At 53.0% G+C, this 17,317-nt stretch overlaps 1 protein-coding gene across 1 annotated transcript; it reads left to right on the plus strand.

The window, feature by feature from the left end:
* Nucleotides 1-8,569: 8,569 nt before the first annotated feature.
* On the plus strand, nucleotides 8,570-15,725 carry KRT86 (keratin 86). Its single transcript, XM_038576168.1, has 9 exons — nucleotides 8,570-9,371; nucleotides 10,057-10,265; nucleotides 11,033-11,093; nucleotides 11,796-11,891; nucleotides 12,103-12,267; nucleotides 12,465-12,590; nucleotides 12,834-13,054; nucleotides 14,877-14,908; nucleotides 15,033-15,725. Exons 1-9 carry the CDS (start codon nucleotides 9,003-9,005, stop codon nucleotides 15,209-15,211), a joined length of 1,458 nt encoding a protein of 485 aa, XP_038432096.1. The 5' UTR covers nucleotides 8,570-9,002; the 3' UTR covers nucleotides 15,212-15,725.
* The last annotated feature ends 1,592 nt before the right edge of the window (nucleotides 15,726-17,317 follow it).

Here is a 17,317-nt window from a genome sequence, read left to right on the forward strand (position 1 = left end):
CTGGGCTGCAGGCGGACTCAGCACGTTTCATCTTCAAAGTGCCCTGCCAGCAGGGCATGCGCTCACCTGAGGAGATTGGAGAGAGAAGTGCAGTAGGGCAGGGCAGGTGGGAAGGGGGTCCAGGAGAGGAGAGGAGAAGAGGACCGGACTCTGGGTGAAGCAGGGGAACGACTGAGGTGTTAAGAAACAGCATCTATCCAGATATTTCCATCTCAGTAACGGCCAGCGTGCTACTGTCCACAAATCTGCATTTCCCTCCTCTCCATCTGCCTAGTGGGCTGGCGAAACACATCCCCTTTCTCCTACCTAATAAATAGGAGATTATTGACTATATGGTTTTTTTCATCTTTTTCGACTTTTATTATGAGAGTTTCCAAACATATAGAAAACTTGAAAGCACAAACACCTTGAGATGTTCAGCGTAGTTACCTGGATTCAACAGGGGTTAACACTGGGCCACCTTTCTTGCCTATGTGACGGTTACAGAAAGTATGACAGGTACAGAAATCAGGACCCTACCACCGCACATTCAAGGAAATTAATAATTCAAAAAACCATTTGGTACCCATTCCATTTTCAATTTTCCTAATTGTCTCAAGAGTTTTTTTTTTTTAATGGTTTTATGTGACTTTGCTTGTGGCTCTGTCCCTTGCATTTTAAACTGGAAGTTCCCTCTAGAGTTGGGTTGATCATATGGTAGCCTGTAGGCATGTGTGGCTATTTAAATTTGAATTGGTTAAAATTTAATAAATGCAAAAGGGAGCTCCCCAGTTGCATGAGCCACGTGGCCACACAACCACTGATTACTTTATTGGACATCGCAGATACAGAACATTTCTACCATCATAGTAGCAATCTACTGGATAGTGCTGGCCTGGAAGCTTGATTGGGTTCAACTGAAACATTTTTGTGCAAAATGCTTCATAAACAATGGTATCTAACTCTTAACGGTTAGACACCTAAGAAGCATGCATTACCAGCTTGTTCTATCATCCTTGATGCTAAATCAGAGCACTTGTATGCATTTTCCTTTTATAATTAGGAAGAACACTGTAGGAGAACATAGGTCCCATTTTGATAAAAAGATCCTTTCTTTTCTTTTTGCTGCCTACTGTGTGCTATCATACACGCCATAAACAATCTCCAATTCTCCCATCAACCATATGAGGTACGTGTCATCATCCCCATTTTACAGATAAGGAAACTGAGGCTCAGTGAGGTTAAATAACTTGCCCAATGTCTGCCAGCTAGTAAGTAGTGGAGCCCAGGGGATGCAATACCTTCTCACCTACAAGCGATGACAACCTCTAGATTTCCTAATCTCTGGAAAATTTCAAGAGGGTAGAGAAAGTTGTTTAGGAGGGGTATCTGTGGATTTATGGCTGGGGAGAATCAGTATAAGGAAGATGGACAGAGTTACAGGGACTTGGTATGTATGGTTAGAACCAGGAGGGGCCAATCGGGGTGGGACTGTAGCGCAGGGGCAACATGAAGCTGGGGCTGGAGATCTGCAGAACTCCATTGGCTGAGAACTGAAAGGAGGGACACAAAAAGCTGGTTTTAAAAAATTTAAGATTTATTTATTTATTTGGGAGAGAGAGAAAGAGAGAGAGAGAGTGAGCATGGGTGGGGGGAGGAGAAGGGAAAAAGGAAGGGGAAAGAGGAGGGGCAGAGGGAGAAGGAGAAGCAGACTCCACGATGAGCACAGAGTTGCGTGTGGGGCTCTATCCCAGGACCCCAAGACCACGATCTGAGCTGAAAGCAGATGGTTAGCTGACCGAGCCACCCAGGAACCCCCAGAAAAGGGCTGTTTTAGTTCTTTGTGTACCTCTGGTGTAATGTAAGTATCTTGACAGATGGCTCTGTTTTACCTACCCATGAAGCACCCTACTCCAAAAGAACGGGTCTAGAAAAAATTATCTCATGAAGTATGGAGATTTGCAGTAAATGAAAGAGAAGCAAAGAGGAGTGGAATGATGCAGCCGGCATGCCCCGGTAGCTGCTGTGTCTTAGGGGCAAAGGCAAGCAGGGGGGCTCAGGGAAGAAGGAAGGAGGCAGGGTAAGATGGGAAAAGAGACGGTAGGAGGGCAGCCCAGGGCTCAGGGAAGGGATGACTGTGCAAAACATTCAGGGGTGAGGTCTTGTGACTGGGACTAGCACTGGACTCATGGGTTGTGTCAGCCAGCTGGCCACCCAGAGGAGGGTGTGGTGCCTGCTGTCACTTTATGTGTTTGGGGAGCTGGGCCAGCACTTCCGAGACCCTTTATCCCTCATCACAGTTCTGGGCACTGCCCACAACTGAGCCATGGTGCTCCCAGCAAGCCAGCTGGCTGGTGTCCTGAGGAGAAGCGCCGTGAGTCAAGGTGCATCTCACACATGTTTTACCTTCTCCACCAGTGTAACTCCTTATAAAAATGACATGCATAAACATGAGCTAATTACTAATGCCTGGCCCCTCCTAAGCAATTTTAAAGAAACAAGACGCAATCTAAAGGAACAAGATATATATATATATATATATATATATATATATATATATATATATATAAAATTCAAATGTGACACAATTTTGTTAACTTCAGGCCTTATTAATTTCTGGTAATCTTTGAAGAGCTCGAAGGACATTCAATCTGAATGTTTTCTTGGAGTGAAAAAACTTGTGTTGGGGGAGGAGGAAAGAGGAGAGAGGAGGGTTGTCCCCATTGTAATCTTTGCTCTGGCAACATGAGCTTTATAGAAGGTAAAATCGTGAAATATGTCACCCACACAAAAGGATGCATAGGTGGTGTACGTAACACCTATAGGAGGAAAGAAAGCATACGTGTAGCTGAGAAGATTCCTATGAGCCTCATTGTGATTGTCCCCCCTTCTCTCTGGCTTAGGGACAGCCCCTCTCTGGGATTGTGTGTTGACCCATTCCCTTACTTTTCTTTGTACATTTCTTGCACTTTGCACATTTTCCAATGTATGCATCCCTAAACCATAAATTATTTAGTTTTCCAGTTTTTGAGGTTCACATAAATGGAATTATATTATGTATATTCTTTTGTGACTAGTTTATTTTGATCAATGCTGCTTCCTATAGCTGCACAATGTTCATTTTCACTGTGAATTGTACTCAATGTATGAATATGCCACAGTTTATTTATTTCTCCACCCCGATGGCCTCATGGTTGTTTCTACAGTTTGTATTATGAACAGAGCTGCCATGGACATTCTTTTCTCTATCTTCAGGTGTAATTTGTGCAAGAGTTTTTCTAGAGGATGTGGATATTTTTAAAAAATTATGCAAGTAGTATACACTTAGTGTAGAAAACCATTTTATGAGTATTCTTCCAAATTTAAAAAAATCATAGCATTTCTTGATGTTCATCTTACTTCATACTAGATACTGTGCTAATGGCCCAGCATGCATTAATGCATTTAATTTTTACAATTACTCTCTGAGGCAAGTGTCAGATAAGGACACTGAGGCCTAAAAGGTTAAGAGTTTTGTTTGGGTTGTGTAGGTAGGGGCACTCAGTATCTGCTGGTGTGTTTGATCCCAGTGTAATGGATGAGTTTATCTCCTTGCACTCCCATCTATCCACCATCTACCATGATTAGAAGTATCACACAGTAGATGGTGCTTGTCTATAGCACATTAACACACACTCTCGCTAATCGCCTCCTCCCTCATCCTCTTCAGGGCCCTTTACAGTGCTCTCAGGGTTCAGGACCAGAGGATGGAGGAGAGCTCACTCTTGCTTGTGGTAAGCTTTCAGTTCTAAGAGAAAAGCTGAACACACACGCCTAGATCATGAACTAAAATGTAAACCTCACAACACACCGATGAGCACAAATGTTTGGTTCGTGGATATATTCCAAGGGCTTGGCACACAGTAGGTGCTCAATAAATATTTGTTGAATGAATGAAATGAATACCAGCTGCATATTAACTGCTGAGTAATGGAGCCATCAAAGCTTGGCAGTTAATTGTGCAAAGCTTTCTGGTAGGATGGGGTGGGGATCAGATGAAGCAGACCAGAGTGCAGCCGTTCCTGGGTGTGGGGGCTGGGTAGGGAGACATTCCTGGCAGGGGCCTGAAGGAGGAGGCATGAAGTGAGTAGATGTGTCCTTGACCCAAGTGAAGTCCTTGACCTGAATGATGTTGGGAATGATAGGGAAAGCCAGGCAACAAGGGCAAGAATCCCGAAGGCCATGGGGCGAAGTAGAGACTGAGGGTGGGATTGAGGAAGGAAAGAGAGAAGTGGAGGGGAGGTAGATTTCTAGGGAAAAGAAGAGAGAAGATGCTTGGTCTTAGACTCTTATTCTCCAGAGCCCCTTGGAAGGACAAAGAGGGGGAGGGGCGAAGAGAATGGGAAGGAGGGGAGGTTGGGGGAGATGGAGGGAAGAGGAGGGAAGTGGAGGACCATAGAAGAAAAATGAGAAGACCCATGGGAGAATGGTGAAGGGACACTCCAGAGGTGGAAAAGCAGGGGAGGAGGTGGTTAATGAAGGAAGGAGTGCAGCACCGAGGGCAAGGTATGGGCATAGCTGAAAAGGTGGGCAATCTTGGCTTCAGCTTCATAACAATGAACCTCCCAGGGTAGTGACATGGACTGGAGGAGGTGCATGGGAGATGGACCTCCCCAAGGGCAGAGCTTCTGAGTCAGCCTTCATCACTCCCAGCTCCCCAGACTACCCACAAGGGCCTTTAGCCCCTCCCTTCCTCTGGTGAATTCTTATGGATAATTGGCCACTGGTCCCAGGCTGTCTTGGCTGAGGAGGCAGGACTCTGACTTGGGTCTCTCAGCTCCTGAATCCTGCCTGCCGGATGGCCTGAGTGTTATGTAAATAGCCACTCCTTCACCCCTCAATTCCCCTCACTGAAACCTAGCCTGTATCTGCTTTCTGTGAACTTTCTAGAAAGTATGAGCTGCAAGGTTATCCCCCTGGGCTGCCTGCAAGCCTGGTGTGCAGGTGTTTTGGTATCCTCCAGATGTAGAGCGCACAGGTTGCCTCCTACCGTGTGGCTTTGAAGCAGAATCCCAGAGATGATACTCCCTGCTTCTGCGGACTCTGCCTCAACTGGCTCTCCACTGTCACAGAATCTCATAGTCCTGGCCTCTCCTGCAAGGGTGCCCAGGTCTCCCTACTGTCCACTCTCTGAAATACCTCCGTGCACACCTTTTCACCAATGCTGCCTCACCTGCTTCCTCACTGATGTTTGTTCTCACCCTTTCCAGGGGGATTTCCTTACCTTTCCCATCAGATTAGTTGCAGTCTACATTGCCCCACTATGGGCACTGTCAGTAGGCACTGCATCCCTGAGCATCTGATGATATATCTGAAAAGCTGCATTCTTCAGACTTCTGGCCTTTCTCATGAATATGGGTCTGTCTTCCCTGTCAGACTGGGAATTCCAGAATCCATGTCTCCTTCCTTCTCTTAGTGCCTTCTTGCCTTTTTGCAAAACTCAGGCTTCAGCCTACGGCAGGCACATAGCCATCACAGAATTTAACTGAATTCTCCAACAAGAGAATCTCATCTAATCCACCATACATTTGGGATGGTGCCTTATAACATTCTTCACAGGAGAAGGGTGGACTGAAGAGAGACTTGAACAAGAGCTTCCTAATGTTATAACCACCAGATTTGTCCCTTCTTTCGAGGTATCCCTTGAACCAAGATCCACTTAGGCTTAAAAAAAAAGAGGGGGATCCCTGGGTGGCGCAGTGGTTTGGCGCCTGCCTTTGGCCCAGGACGCGATCCTGGAGACCCAGGATCGAATCCCATATCAGGCTCCCGGTGCATGGAGCTTGTTTCTCCCTCTGCCTGTATCTCTGCCTCTCTCTCTCTCTCTGACTATCATAAATAAATAAAAATTTTAAAAAAGAGGTTGTAACCTCAAGATCTGAAGGTTTCTTTGTTCATTCACCCTGTTTCCACAAACATGGTGGCCATTCCAGAAAAAATAATTTTTCTCTTTTATATTAAAGCTTCCGTAAATGGGAGACATAATGCAAGTTCCTTTAGGAAACCATGACTACCTACTCTCCCTATGGGAAGTTTTCCTCAACTCCAACTTGCATCAGTCCAGCCGTAGTGAATATCGGACTTCTCTTGCTGTCTTTGGAATTCCATTGTACCTGGATGGATGGCGTATTCCCCACCTCCAACTTCATGGTATCCTTGGGCTACTGATCAGTTAGGGGGTTTCAGGATCAGGCAAATATCGAGAAAAGTGAGTATTCATTGATTAATGGCTGAGGATTTCTGGTGGTCTGTTAAAACCAAAAAAGAAACACAAATCTATGAATTATTAACAGATAACAGGATTTTTGGACTGTCCAAGCTTCTCTTTTCATCCTGTACAAGACTGATGACATTTTCCCTTTGCCTAAGAGGTGAGATTTTCATTGGGCCTTTCCTGGGGGCAGCAGGGCTAGATTAGGGATTGAAGGAGGGGCCTTTGATTTTGGGTTCTTTTCCCTGTTCCTTGTATTGACCTCCTGGTAGAACAATAGTAGATAACATTTACTGAGCACTTGCTATGTGCCAGGTGCTGTGTTGTCCATGTATTATTTAATTTGATCCTTTTCTAGTCCTCTAAGATAGACACCATCAGTGGGAATTTTACATAGGTGGTTTAGGGATGCAGGTAGGTATATATATATTTCATTAAACCTCCTGATATATCTACATCAGCACTAGCAGCAATAACAACTACTAATATGATTATATAATTAGAGTGTGTCAGGCTCTATTGTAAGTGCTTTACGTGTATTAATTCTTTTAATCCTTACAACAACTTTATGAGGTGGATACTATTATCCCCATTTTATAAGTCATGACATGAGGTATAGAGAGGTTAAGTAATTACCTGAGATTACATAGCTAGAAAGTGGCACAGCTGGACTTTGAAACTAGGCAGTTTGGAATCTGTGTCTGTGTTCTTAACTGATATGCCATGCATTTAAACTTTTTAATTTTAATTTTAATTTTTTTAAAGGTTTATTTTATTTTATTTTATTTATTTTATTTATTTATGATAGTCACAGAGAGAGAGAGAGAGGCAGAGACACAGGCAGAGGGAGAAGCAGGCTCCATGCACCGGGAGCCTGACGTGGGATTCGATCCCGGGTCTCCAGGATCGCGCCCTGGGCCAAAGGCAGGCGCCAAACCGCTGCGCCACCCAGGGATCCCAACTTTTTAATTTTTAAAAATATTAAAAGAAATAATTTTGTGTAGTGACAAAGTACACACATACACACACACCACATATGATTGAAAGAAAAGAAAATGAAATGTTATTTTTACTACATATGAAGCACTCTGATATTTTCTATTCTATTTTACTTAATTTTTAAAAATATTTTATGTATTCATGAGAGACACAGAAAGAGGCAAAGACACAGGCAGAGGGAGAAGCAGACTCCCTGCAAGAGCCTGATGCGGGACTCGATGGAATCATGACCTGAGCCAAAGGCAGATGCTCAACCGCTGAGCCACCCAGGTGCCCTTCTATCAGTAGACTACATTGTGAACTCTGAAAAAATACCACCCCAGAAACTTCTGCTTCTTAATGATTGTAATAAAGCACATCTGCACTGTGTTCTGGAGTTTACTGAGCATGTGGACATCTCTGTAATTTTTCCCAGGCGGCTTTGGGAGGAAAGATTTAATGTACTTCCCAGAGGAATGAAGTACCTTGCCCTGAGATCATGCAGAGCTATTCATGGCAGAGCCTTGGTTCCCATCCAGCCCTTTTGGATTCAAGGCCCACTCCATACACACTGCAGGTGGCATACACCAATATGGATCTGTTTTGACATGTGCCAATTTACTGACAAACTACCGTAAAGGGAAGGGGGTTACAGGGTTGGTGTAGCATAAGAAGCAGCACAGAGCTGAGGCAGGGAGGGGGTGGTGGCAGGTGGCTGGATGCCCTCCTCATGGCTCTATCTGGATTGATTCTATTATATTCTCAGCAAAATGCTATACATAGCAATAGCGTCAAACCCAGGCTTCTGGGCCCTGGAGGAAAATGGAAGTTTGGGGTGAAATCCAGAACGCTATCTTTTCTTGGGGTCTTGCTGGAAATACTTGGGCATTCCTGAAGCCAGTGATCCACTGTGTGCCCGCTTAGGCCTCATGGAAGAGTCTGAGGAAGGGATGCTTCTTCTCGGCATAGGCTGGCCACGACGGCCTAATAATTTGGCCTAGGGACTGGTCTGCGTGCACATCGTTGTAGGCAAGAGTGCACGTGAGCTTGTGAGTGTGTGTGTGTGTGTGTGTGTGTGATATGGGTGGGGAGGCCAGTATGTGAATGCATTTGTGTGTGTGTGTATATGTGTGTGACAGAAAGAGAGTGAGAGAGAGAGAAAGGCAGAGAGTTATAGAGACAGAATATGTTGATAGGTGTAGGTGAGGGTTTCGGGGACAGGCGAGGGGGGGGCATTGGGATTTTGGCAGCACAGAAATGAGCAAACGGCGTGAGGGAAACCACCAAACGCACCCCAAATTTCACATCATCTTCTGTTGATCTCTATCCTCCCAGGGTCCCAAGGCCGTTCGATCAGCACCACGGACAGCAGCACCGACTGTTTCCAAAGGGGCGGATCAGGGGCTGCAGCGCCGCCTGTCTCCTCCCTCCCTTCTAATCTGAGTCATTGCCACCCCTCCTCCCATCCCTGAGTTCTGCCAAATGTGTCTGGGGAGTGCAAGGGGAACCTGTGGGGGACGTGAGCTGGCCTTTTGAAGATAAACACTGTGCAGTTTAGGGTAAAAGGCCATAAACATCTGGCCACATCTGGCCCCCAATTAAACACATTAAGGGAGGAGCCAAAAGAGCTAAACAACCCAAGCCAATAAAGACACCTAATTGCTCCTAACCCATGGAAGCATTTGGCTCCCCGCATATATAAAAGGCGCAAAGATGTCCAAGACACACACTTCAGCCACTGTGCCCTCCGTAGTACGTCTCCCTCCTCAAGCCTCCCTTGTCCCCTAGAAGCACCATGACTTGTGGATCTTACTGTGGCGGTTCAGCCTTCAGCTGCGCCTCGGCCTGCGGGCCCCGGCCCGGCCGCTGCTGCATCACGGCCGCCCCCTACCGCGGCGTCTCCTGCTACCGCGGCCTCACCGGGGGCTTCGGAAGCCGCAGCGTCTGCGGGGCCTTCCGCGCCGGCTCCTGCGGCCGCAGCTTCGGCTACCGGGTCGGGGGCCTCTGCGGGCCCAGCCCGCCCTGCATCACCAGCGTGTCGGTCAACGAGAGCCTCCTGACGCCCCTCAACCTGGAGATCGACCCCAACGCGCAGTGCGTCAAGCACGAGGAGAAGGAGCAGATCAAGTGCCTCAACAGCAGGTTCGCCGCCTTCATCGACAAGGTGGGTGTCCCCGGCCTGCACCCTTCCCGGGCCTTCAGTTCCTGGGGCGTCAGGGGCAGGACAGGGAGGACCCAGGGCAGCTCCCAGTCTGATGGACCAGACGGACACAGCTCAGGGCCCGGATGCACCAAAGACGTGACTACAGGGCACAGGCTCCCGGTGGGATGGTGTGGCTCACACGTGCACCTCTGGCCAGGCAGGCAGGTCCCCGCACAGAGACGGGGACGGCTCCGACCCCTCATGCCAGAGGCAAGGGCGGTCCGTGCACGTAGTCCCCAGACCCAACAGAAGAATAGGAGGAGGACCACAGGGGCACCGAACCCACCCTTCCTCTGCCCCACCCATGCTCAGGACCCAGGCTGGGCACTGATGTGGGGGAAGGAGGGAGGCAGAGGCAAACGGGAGACCCTGGCTGTCTCCGGACCCCGTGGCCCCTGCACTCACCGGGTCTGCCTGAGTCAGTTTACCTGGGAGCAGGGACTGGCCTTCCCAGCCCTGGCTCCTGTCCCTAAATTGGAAAATGCAGACACGGATGACAGTCAGGAGCTCCGGAGGTCACCTTGTGTCCCGCTGCCCAGCTCTGCCCGATCCCTGCTGGGAGTTCACCCTAAAGCAATCGCCGCCAGCCCAAAGTGGCCTTGGGGCACCAGGAGCCACCTGACGCCCTCCTCCCGCCCCGACGCAGGTGCGCTTCCTGGAGCAGCAGAACAAGCTGCTGGAGACCAAGTGGCAGTTCTACCAGAACCGCAAGTGCTGCGAGAGCAACCTGGAGCCCCTGTTCGAGGGCTACATCGAGACGCTGAGGCGGGAGGCCGAGTGCGTGGAGGCCGACAGCGGGAGGCTGGCCTCCGAGCTCAACCACGTCCAGGAGGTGCTGGAGGGCTACAAGAAGAAGTGAGTGGGGCGGCAGGGACGCTGGGCACAGGAAACGACGTGGCCTAGAGCCCACTGGGCTGGACTGGGCAAGAGTGTCCCAGGGGGCGAGTGGCTGTGCGGGCCGGGGGCAGCGTGCGGCAGGGTCCTTGCGTCTGGGCCACGGCTGCCAGACGCCTGCCCGAGCACCCGGATGCCCCCGGCAGACATCTGTCTCCTGCTTGGGCCTTCTGGCTTCTGGGAGGCTGTTCCCTGGGCCGGGGGGAGGCCAGAGGGGGCTTCTGCAGGCTTCGGGCCTTCTCATGCTGAGCTCCCTGCACCTGAGCCTCTGGTCCCTCGGGGATGACGGGTCCCGGGGCCCTGGGTGTCCCGCTGCCGAGGGTGCTGAGGGCTGACAGGTTGGCGGGTGGCCCAGGCCCGGACCCTGAGCCAGGATGGACGCCCGGGTGGGGGGGGGCTGGGGCCTCGGTGCCCCAGAGGTGCTGCTGTCCACTCCTAGCTCAGAGCTGGGCGCCCAGGCCTTGTTTGCCTCCCGAGGGGCCTCTGGGCAGCTCTGGGAAGCGGGCTCTGAGGTCCCGGGATGTAGGCGCTCCAGACCCCTCAATTCAAAGTGGGGAGGGAACCCCAGACACGTTCCACATCCAAGCAGCAAGAAAGGGTCCAGCGGATCTGCCGGGGGCCAGCCGCTGGGAGGTCCCTAATGCTGCCCCTGCCCTGATAGGAAGTGGAGGCCGCCCTGGGGAGGCCCGCCCTTCCCTGACCTCCCTGTCTGCCCTCTTCTGCCTCAGGTATGAGGAGGAAGTGTCTCTGAGAGCAACAGCTGAGAATGAATTTGTGGCTCTGAAGAAGGTGAGTAAGGAGGCATGGGAAGCACAGACGTCCGGGACCTCCAAATGACGGCTGGGCCCAGAGGGTCTGGACCTCGTGTGGGTACCTGGCCTGGCCAAGTCGGGATGGCAGACCTCAGAGATCGGGGCACGAAAGGCTCATTCAGGTGCTGATGCAGGGCGACCACCTTGGGATGCCCACGTGCACCGTGCCCCGGGGCAGGGCCCGGCTGGGCTGACCTCTGCCGTCCTGCCCGCTTCAGAAGCTGTGGCCTCGGCTGGGGTCCCCGGGGGCAGAGCAGTGCGGTGTCTCTGTCGAGGGACAGTGTCCTGGGTAGCGTTGTGGGAAGTGTGGGCCAAGGGAGGGGAGCAGCCGCGGGGTGTGGGGACGGTGGAGCAGAACCAGGAGGGGCCGGGCGCAGGCTTGGAGGACTGCGGGGGCCTGGCAGGGCCCAGGTGGCCGAGCTTGTTGGCATAGGGAGGGTCAGGAGGAGAGCTGGGAGCACAAGAGGGGCGAGAGGCTGGTGGCCCGTCTCCAGGCACAAGGGGCTCGTCATCAGAGGGGCAGGAGGCGGTGAAGCCCACGGTGGGCAGGCCAGAGGGCATGGAGCTGCGCTGGCAACGGGACCCTGGGAACCCTTTGCCCCGGCCTCCTCGGATGGCGGGGAGTTGGGGGCGATGCCACTGTCGGTGCTTGGCGCTCAGTGACACCCCACGTTTCCAGGATGTGGACTGCGCCTACCTCCGCAAGTCAGACCTGGAGGCCAACGCCGAGGCCCTGACCGAGGAGATCGACTTCCTGCGGCGCCTGTATGAGGAGGTGAGGGGCCGTGGTCCAGGCAGAGAACTGGCAGCCAGCCTGGAAGAGGGGGCCCTGGCCTGGGACTGGTTGGCCTGGGATCGGGCTGAGGCCTGCAGTCCATGGGGCTATAGTGGGAGCAGGGGCGGGAGACCAGGGAGGGTTGGGTCCACACGTGCTGGGAGACGCTGGGGTGCAAACAAGATCTTCCATCCTCCCCCCGCCCCCGCAGGAGATCCGCGTCCTCCACGCCCACATCTCAGACACCTCGGTCATCGTCAAGATGGACAACAGCAGGGACCTGAACATGGACTGCATCGTGGCCGAGATCAAGGCCCAGTACGATGACATCGTCAGCCGCAGCCGGGCTGAGGCCGAGTCCTGGTACCGCAGCAAGGTCGGGGCCCAGCCTCCCCCTGCCAGAGCCCCAGAAGGAGGGATGCTGAAAGGGCTTTGGGATTTGTCCAGCTGGGATGGACGAGGGAAGGGCAGGCAGCCCTCGGGTTGGGGTGGCAGTTGTGCAAGGTGTGGGGCTCAGCGGGATGACCCGTCCTGAGCCTCAGGAGCCCCTGTGCCCCCCCTACACACACACAGTGTGAGGAGATGAAGGCCACGGTGATCCGGCACGGGGAGACTCTGCGCCGCACCAAGGAGGAGATCAACGAGCTCAACCGCATGATCCAGAGGCTGACGGCCGAGGTCGAGAATGCCAAGTGCCAGGTAGGGCTCACGTTGAGCGTCCCAGGGCCGCCCAGGCAGTGTGTGCCCCAGGGACCACCCCACTCACGCCCCAGCCCATGTGCCTGGCTAGAGGCCCTGGTTGTGGCCCTTGGGGGGACCCGGCTGATAAAGGGAGAGGCCTTTTTCGGGGGGGGGGGGAGGTGTAGATGGGAGCGACCAGACACATCCAGGAAATGGAGAGAGAGACCCGGGACCATAGCACCCTGTTCTCTGCGCCCCCAGAACACCAAGCTGGAGGCCGCCGTGACGCAGGCGGAGCAACAGGGCGAGGCGGCCCTCACCGACGCCCGCTGCAAGCTGGCCGAGCTGGAGGCCGCCCTGCAGAAGGCCAAGCAGGACATGGCCTGCCTGGTCAAGGAGTACCAGGAGGTGATGAACTCCAAGCTGGGCCTGGACATCGAGATCGCCACCTACAGGCGGCTGCTGGAGGGCGAGGAGCAGAGGTGGGTCCTGTAGCCTATTTGTCTCCCGGCCTAGCCTGGGTTCCCAGCGTGCCACGTGTCTGCTGGCATCCCTGGACTCCCATTTTCAAATCTCCCCATCCTGCATCTTTACAGGTAATGAGTAAGTCCTTTTGGTGTGTTTCTGGCCCCGTTTGTGTAGGTCATGCCCCCAAGTGCTACAATGGGTTTGGTACCTTTTGCAAATATACTCCCGAGAGCCCGGAGTCAGGTCACAGTAATTGTTCCTGAGAACTCTCCAAGCCTGGCCTTGTAGCCACCTTCCCTGTGCGAGTGCTTTTCCCTTCCCGCCGCTTATTGCACATCACCCAGGTTCTAGGTGTCTTCTCAAGCTTGGCCCTGGACCAGCCCAGGCAGTTGGTAATTATTCCCGTAATGACTGCCTCCCGTGGGGATTTTGTCCACTGACAGTCATATATTGCACTGCGGAGGGTACCCCTACGTGGTATTGCATTGCAGCAGGAAGGAACGAGGGGGGACAGATTGCAGGGCCTTGTCCCTGGAGGCATCTGTGTCCTGTTCTGGCATTTTTGCTTTTTGCTAGCTTCGGATATGGCAGGGAAGACCCATTCATCGGTCAGCCTTCCTATGGCTGGAGGGCAGCTGGTCAGGTCCCAGGAGGACAACACTCACAGAATGTTGGGCTGGGTTGGTCGGGTGCTCACTCCCGGGGCCAGGCCCCTCCCCTGAAGCACAGGAGAGTGCAGGGTGAGATGCAGAGGGAGCACCTGGAGCATGCTGTGTGCTGGGGACATGGGGACCCTGGAATCAAAGTGGCCACCTGGTGAGACTTGCAGCAGCCTCAAGCAATTGCTTTGGAGGGCTCCGAGGCCCTGTGGCTCACTGCGCTCGGGGAGTTTCGTTAGTGGAGGATGCCAGGACGAAGCATTTTTCAAGACTGAGTCTGGATGTTTAAGAGACGCCTAGAGATAGCCCTGGAACCCGAGTGGCCCACCCATCCCTCCACCACGTAGGGCTCCTGGGGTGAACGCAGCAGCTTCGGCGTGGGTTCCCTCTGCACCCTGGGTGTGGGATGAGTAGACGGTGGGCTGCGGATTCTCCTCGTGTCTGAAGCTGATGTTGTCAACCCTCCACCACGGAGCTATCAGAGGGACGCCCGTGTGTCCCCCTTAAGGAGATGCCTTGTGTGTGGGAAGGAAGGGAGGGGCTGCGTGGAATAATAGCCCCGCCCCATCTCTGGTTATTCCCTCTCTCTGGGCCTCAGTTTCTCCATCTGTCAAATGAGGGCGCTTGTAGAGACAGTCTCCGAGCCTGTTCCGAATGGGTTCTAGAATCCCATTCCATCCCGCAACAGTTCCTTAAGGAGCCAAATGTGGGTTTAGGCACTGCCCGCTGCGCAGCGGGGGAAAGTCAAGACAAAAACGAACATCTGGCCTCTTGAAGCTCAGGTTCTAGTGAGGCCAAGCAGACGGCATTCAGGACGTCGATGTGCGGCGCCTGCGGCGTGTCTACAGGTGGAGCAGAACCAACAACAATAGCAGCAGTGCAGACGGCCGCACTCGGCACCCGCGTGGGTCACTGATTCCACCGTCACAGGGGATCTAGGAGATGGCCCCGTGAGGAGGGAGGCCGAGCCAGGCAGGGCGCATCCTAGGTTGCAGGGCCGAGGGCTGCCCGGAGGCGGGGGCGCTCTGTCTCAGAGCCCGCGGGCCGTGGTGGCTGGGCCACCCTGGCTTCCCTGCAGCGAGCGCCCAGGAGGAGGCAGGGGCATACCCCTCACCTGGGCCGCGGGGCCCGGCAGCTGGCCCCCCGACACTGACCTCTCTCTCTTCTTCCCCAACAGGCTGTGTGAGGGCGTCGGCGCCGTCAACGTGTGTAAGTAGCCGAGCTCCCCCTTCTCGGGCGGGGAGGGCCCACATCTGCGGGGAGGGACTCGGGACCCCCCCCATCCGAGCCACCTGCTGCGGCCGTGCCTGATGCCTTCTGTCCCCCCATCCAGGCGTCAGCAGCTCCCGCGGTGGCGTCGTCTGTGGCGATCTCTGCGCCTCCGGTGCTGCCCCTGCTGTCACCAGCAGAGTCTGCAGCGCCCCGTGCAGCGGCAACCTGGTGGTGGGCACCAGCGCCTGCACCCCCTGCCCCGGGGCCAGCGCCTGCAGCGTGGCCTGTAAGAAGTGCTAGGGCCGCCAGCGCGCATCCCGTCACCCGCCGCCCCAGGACCCCCGCGGCCGCGCCCGCCAGCTGCTGGCCCTCTGAGAGCCGGGGGCCAGAGGTGCGCACTGCGCGCCCGCCCCACTTGCTCCCTGGGGCCCCCCTCTCCGTAGCCTTTCCTAGTGGTGGATTTGTTGTCTTGAGGATTCAACCTTTCTTCTGCCTTTCTGCTTCTCCGCTGGATTCATGGGTCCTGCCTGAGCCCTTCACCCCAGCTTGCAGGGCCCGGGGGCGGGGCCCTGAATCCCCCCATCTACACTTCCTGGGAACCCGCCAGGGTGCTCGTGCCTGTGGACCAGAGGTGGGGAACACCGATGGTGGTTTTCCTGAAACCCTGTGAGGGACGTGACCCGTGGGAGGGAAGAGCATCTCCTTCCAGGGCTGCCTGCAGAGGCTTCTACAAAGCCAGTGACCCAACTGCCAGTCTGTCTCTTTGCCTTTGCTTCACTCTGTGTTTCCAATAAACTAATTGTAGCTTATCAAACCTGGTGCCTCAGAGTCTTGAAAGTGCCAGGGCCACCCTATGATAGGAGCTCCCGGCCAGGGATTTCCTCAGGACCCCTCCATCCACTTACCTGCTAGCACTGCTGCCCCTCTGGCCTTGAGCCACCTAAGCCTTGGGAAAACGAAAGAACAGCATGGACGCGCGGCATCTGGTGTGATCGTGGATTTCTCTAGACCAAGGTGTCTCAGCTTCAGCAGTACTGGCATTTGGGGCTGGGGCAGTCTTTGTTGGGGGTCTGTCCTGTGCGTTGTAGGATGCTTGGCAGCATCATTGGCGTCTGCCCACCGGACGCCCGGGCCACTGCCTCTACCCCCGCCCCCACCAATTGTGACAACCAAAAATGTCTCCATCTTTTTTATTTTATTTTTTATTTTATTTATTTTTCTTTATTTTTATTTTTTTTTTTCAAAAATGTCTCTAGAAACGACCAACTATGCCTTAGGCATTCTCAACTGGGGTGATTTTGTTCCCCTCTCCCCGGGGCATTCCTGGACGGGAAGGAGCAGAGGAAAGGCATGAAGATGACAATGGAAGGAAGGAGTGTGAGACAAGCCATGTGGGGGGAGAGGAAGGGCATTGGGCTCAGAGGCAGGAGGAGGCTCCTAATTCAGAGTCTTGACCCTGCCACTTCCCAGACGTGGGGCTTAGGGCAAAGTCCTTCTATGGTCTGAGCTTCAGTTACTTTGGCTATACAGTGAAGGCGATTGGATAATATTCCTAAGGTCCCTTCTGGCTTCCAAAGTGAGATTATGTATTTAAAAGGATGTTGTTAAGGGCTCAGCGGTTCAGCGCCGCCTTCAGCCCAGGTCGTGATCCTGGAGACCCGGGATCGAGTCCCACATCGGGCTCCCAGCGTGGAGCCTGCTTCTCCCTCTGCCTGTGTCTCTACTTCTCTCTCTCTCATGAATAAATAAATACAATCTTAAAAAAAAAAAGGATGTTGTTAATACAGACCTATGTTTGAATGTTGGTTCAGCCATTTACTTCCTCCGTAATGGGGCAAGTCACTAACCTCATTCACCTGTAGCTTTTTCATCTGTAAATGGAATAATGACACCTGCTGGACTGTAGTCAGATATTTGTTGCTTGTGACAAAGCCCTCCGAAGAAATTTAGAGGCTTAACACAATACGGGCATCCTCTGCGTTTTGAAAGTCTGTGTTACACGGTTTCCCTTTTACAAAGGACATAGACAGTAGTACTTGTTTTCACTGATTGAAAGGGAAAAAAAAGGGTGAAAAGCAAATATAGCATTCAGCACGTGTTTTACAGCCAGCTGTTACAGGGGCGGCGCACAACCCAGCAGCAAGAGGGGTGCCCCCTGAGCCCCCTCCCCGGGAACTACACTCAGCATCTCCTGTTAGCATCAAGCTGTTAGAGCTTTGAACCACGTCTGAGAGCATCTGGGCTTTATCTCCGTTTATTTTGCACACTCTTTGCAAAATGTATCCTAAGGTAGCAGAAAAGCCTAACAGGGGCTGGTTTTTTTTTTTTTTTTTTTTTTTTTTTTGAGTCTGGGATGCTTATAAATTTTTTCCATATACATTAGTGGTAAACACTTCTTCACTTTTT

This window comes from Canis lupus, chromosome 27 (assembly GCF_011100685.1).
Source record: "Canis lupus familiaris isolate Mischka breed German Shepherd chromosome 27, alternate assembly UU_Cfam_GSD_1.0, whole genome shotgun sequence".
NCBI lineage: Eukaryota > Metazoa > Chordata > Mammalia > Carnivora > Canidae > Canis > Canis lupus.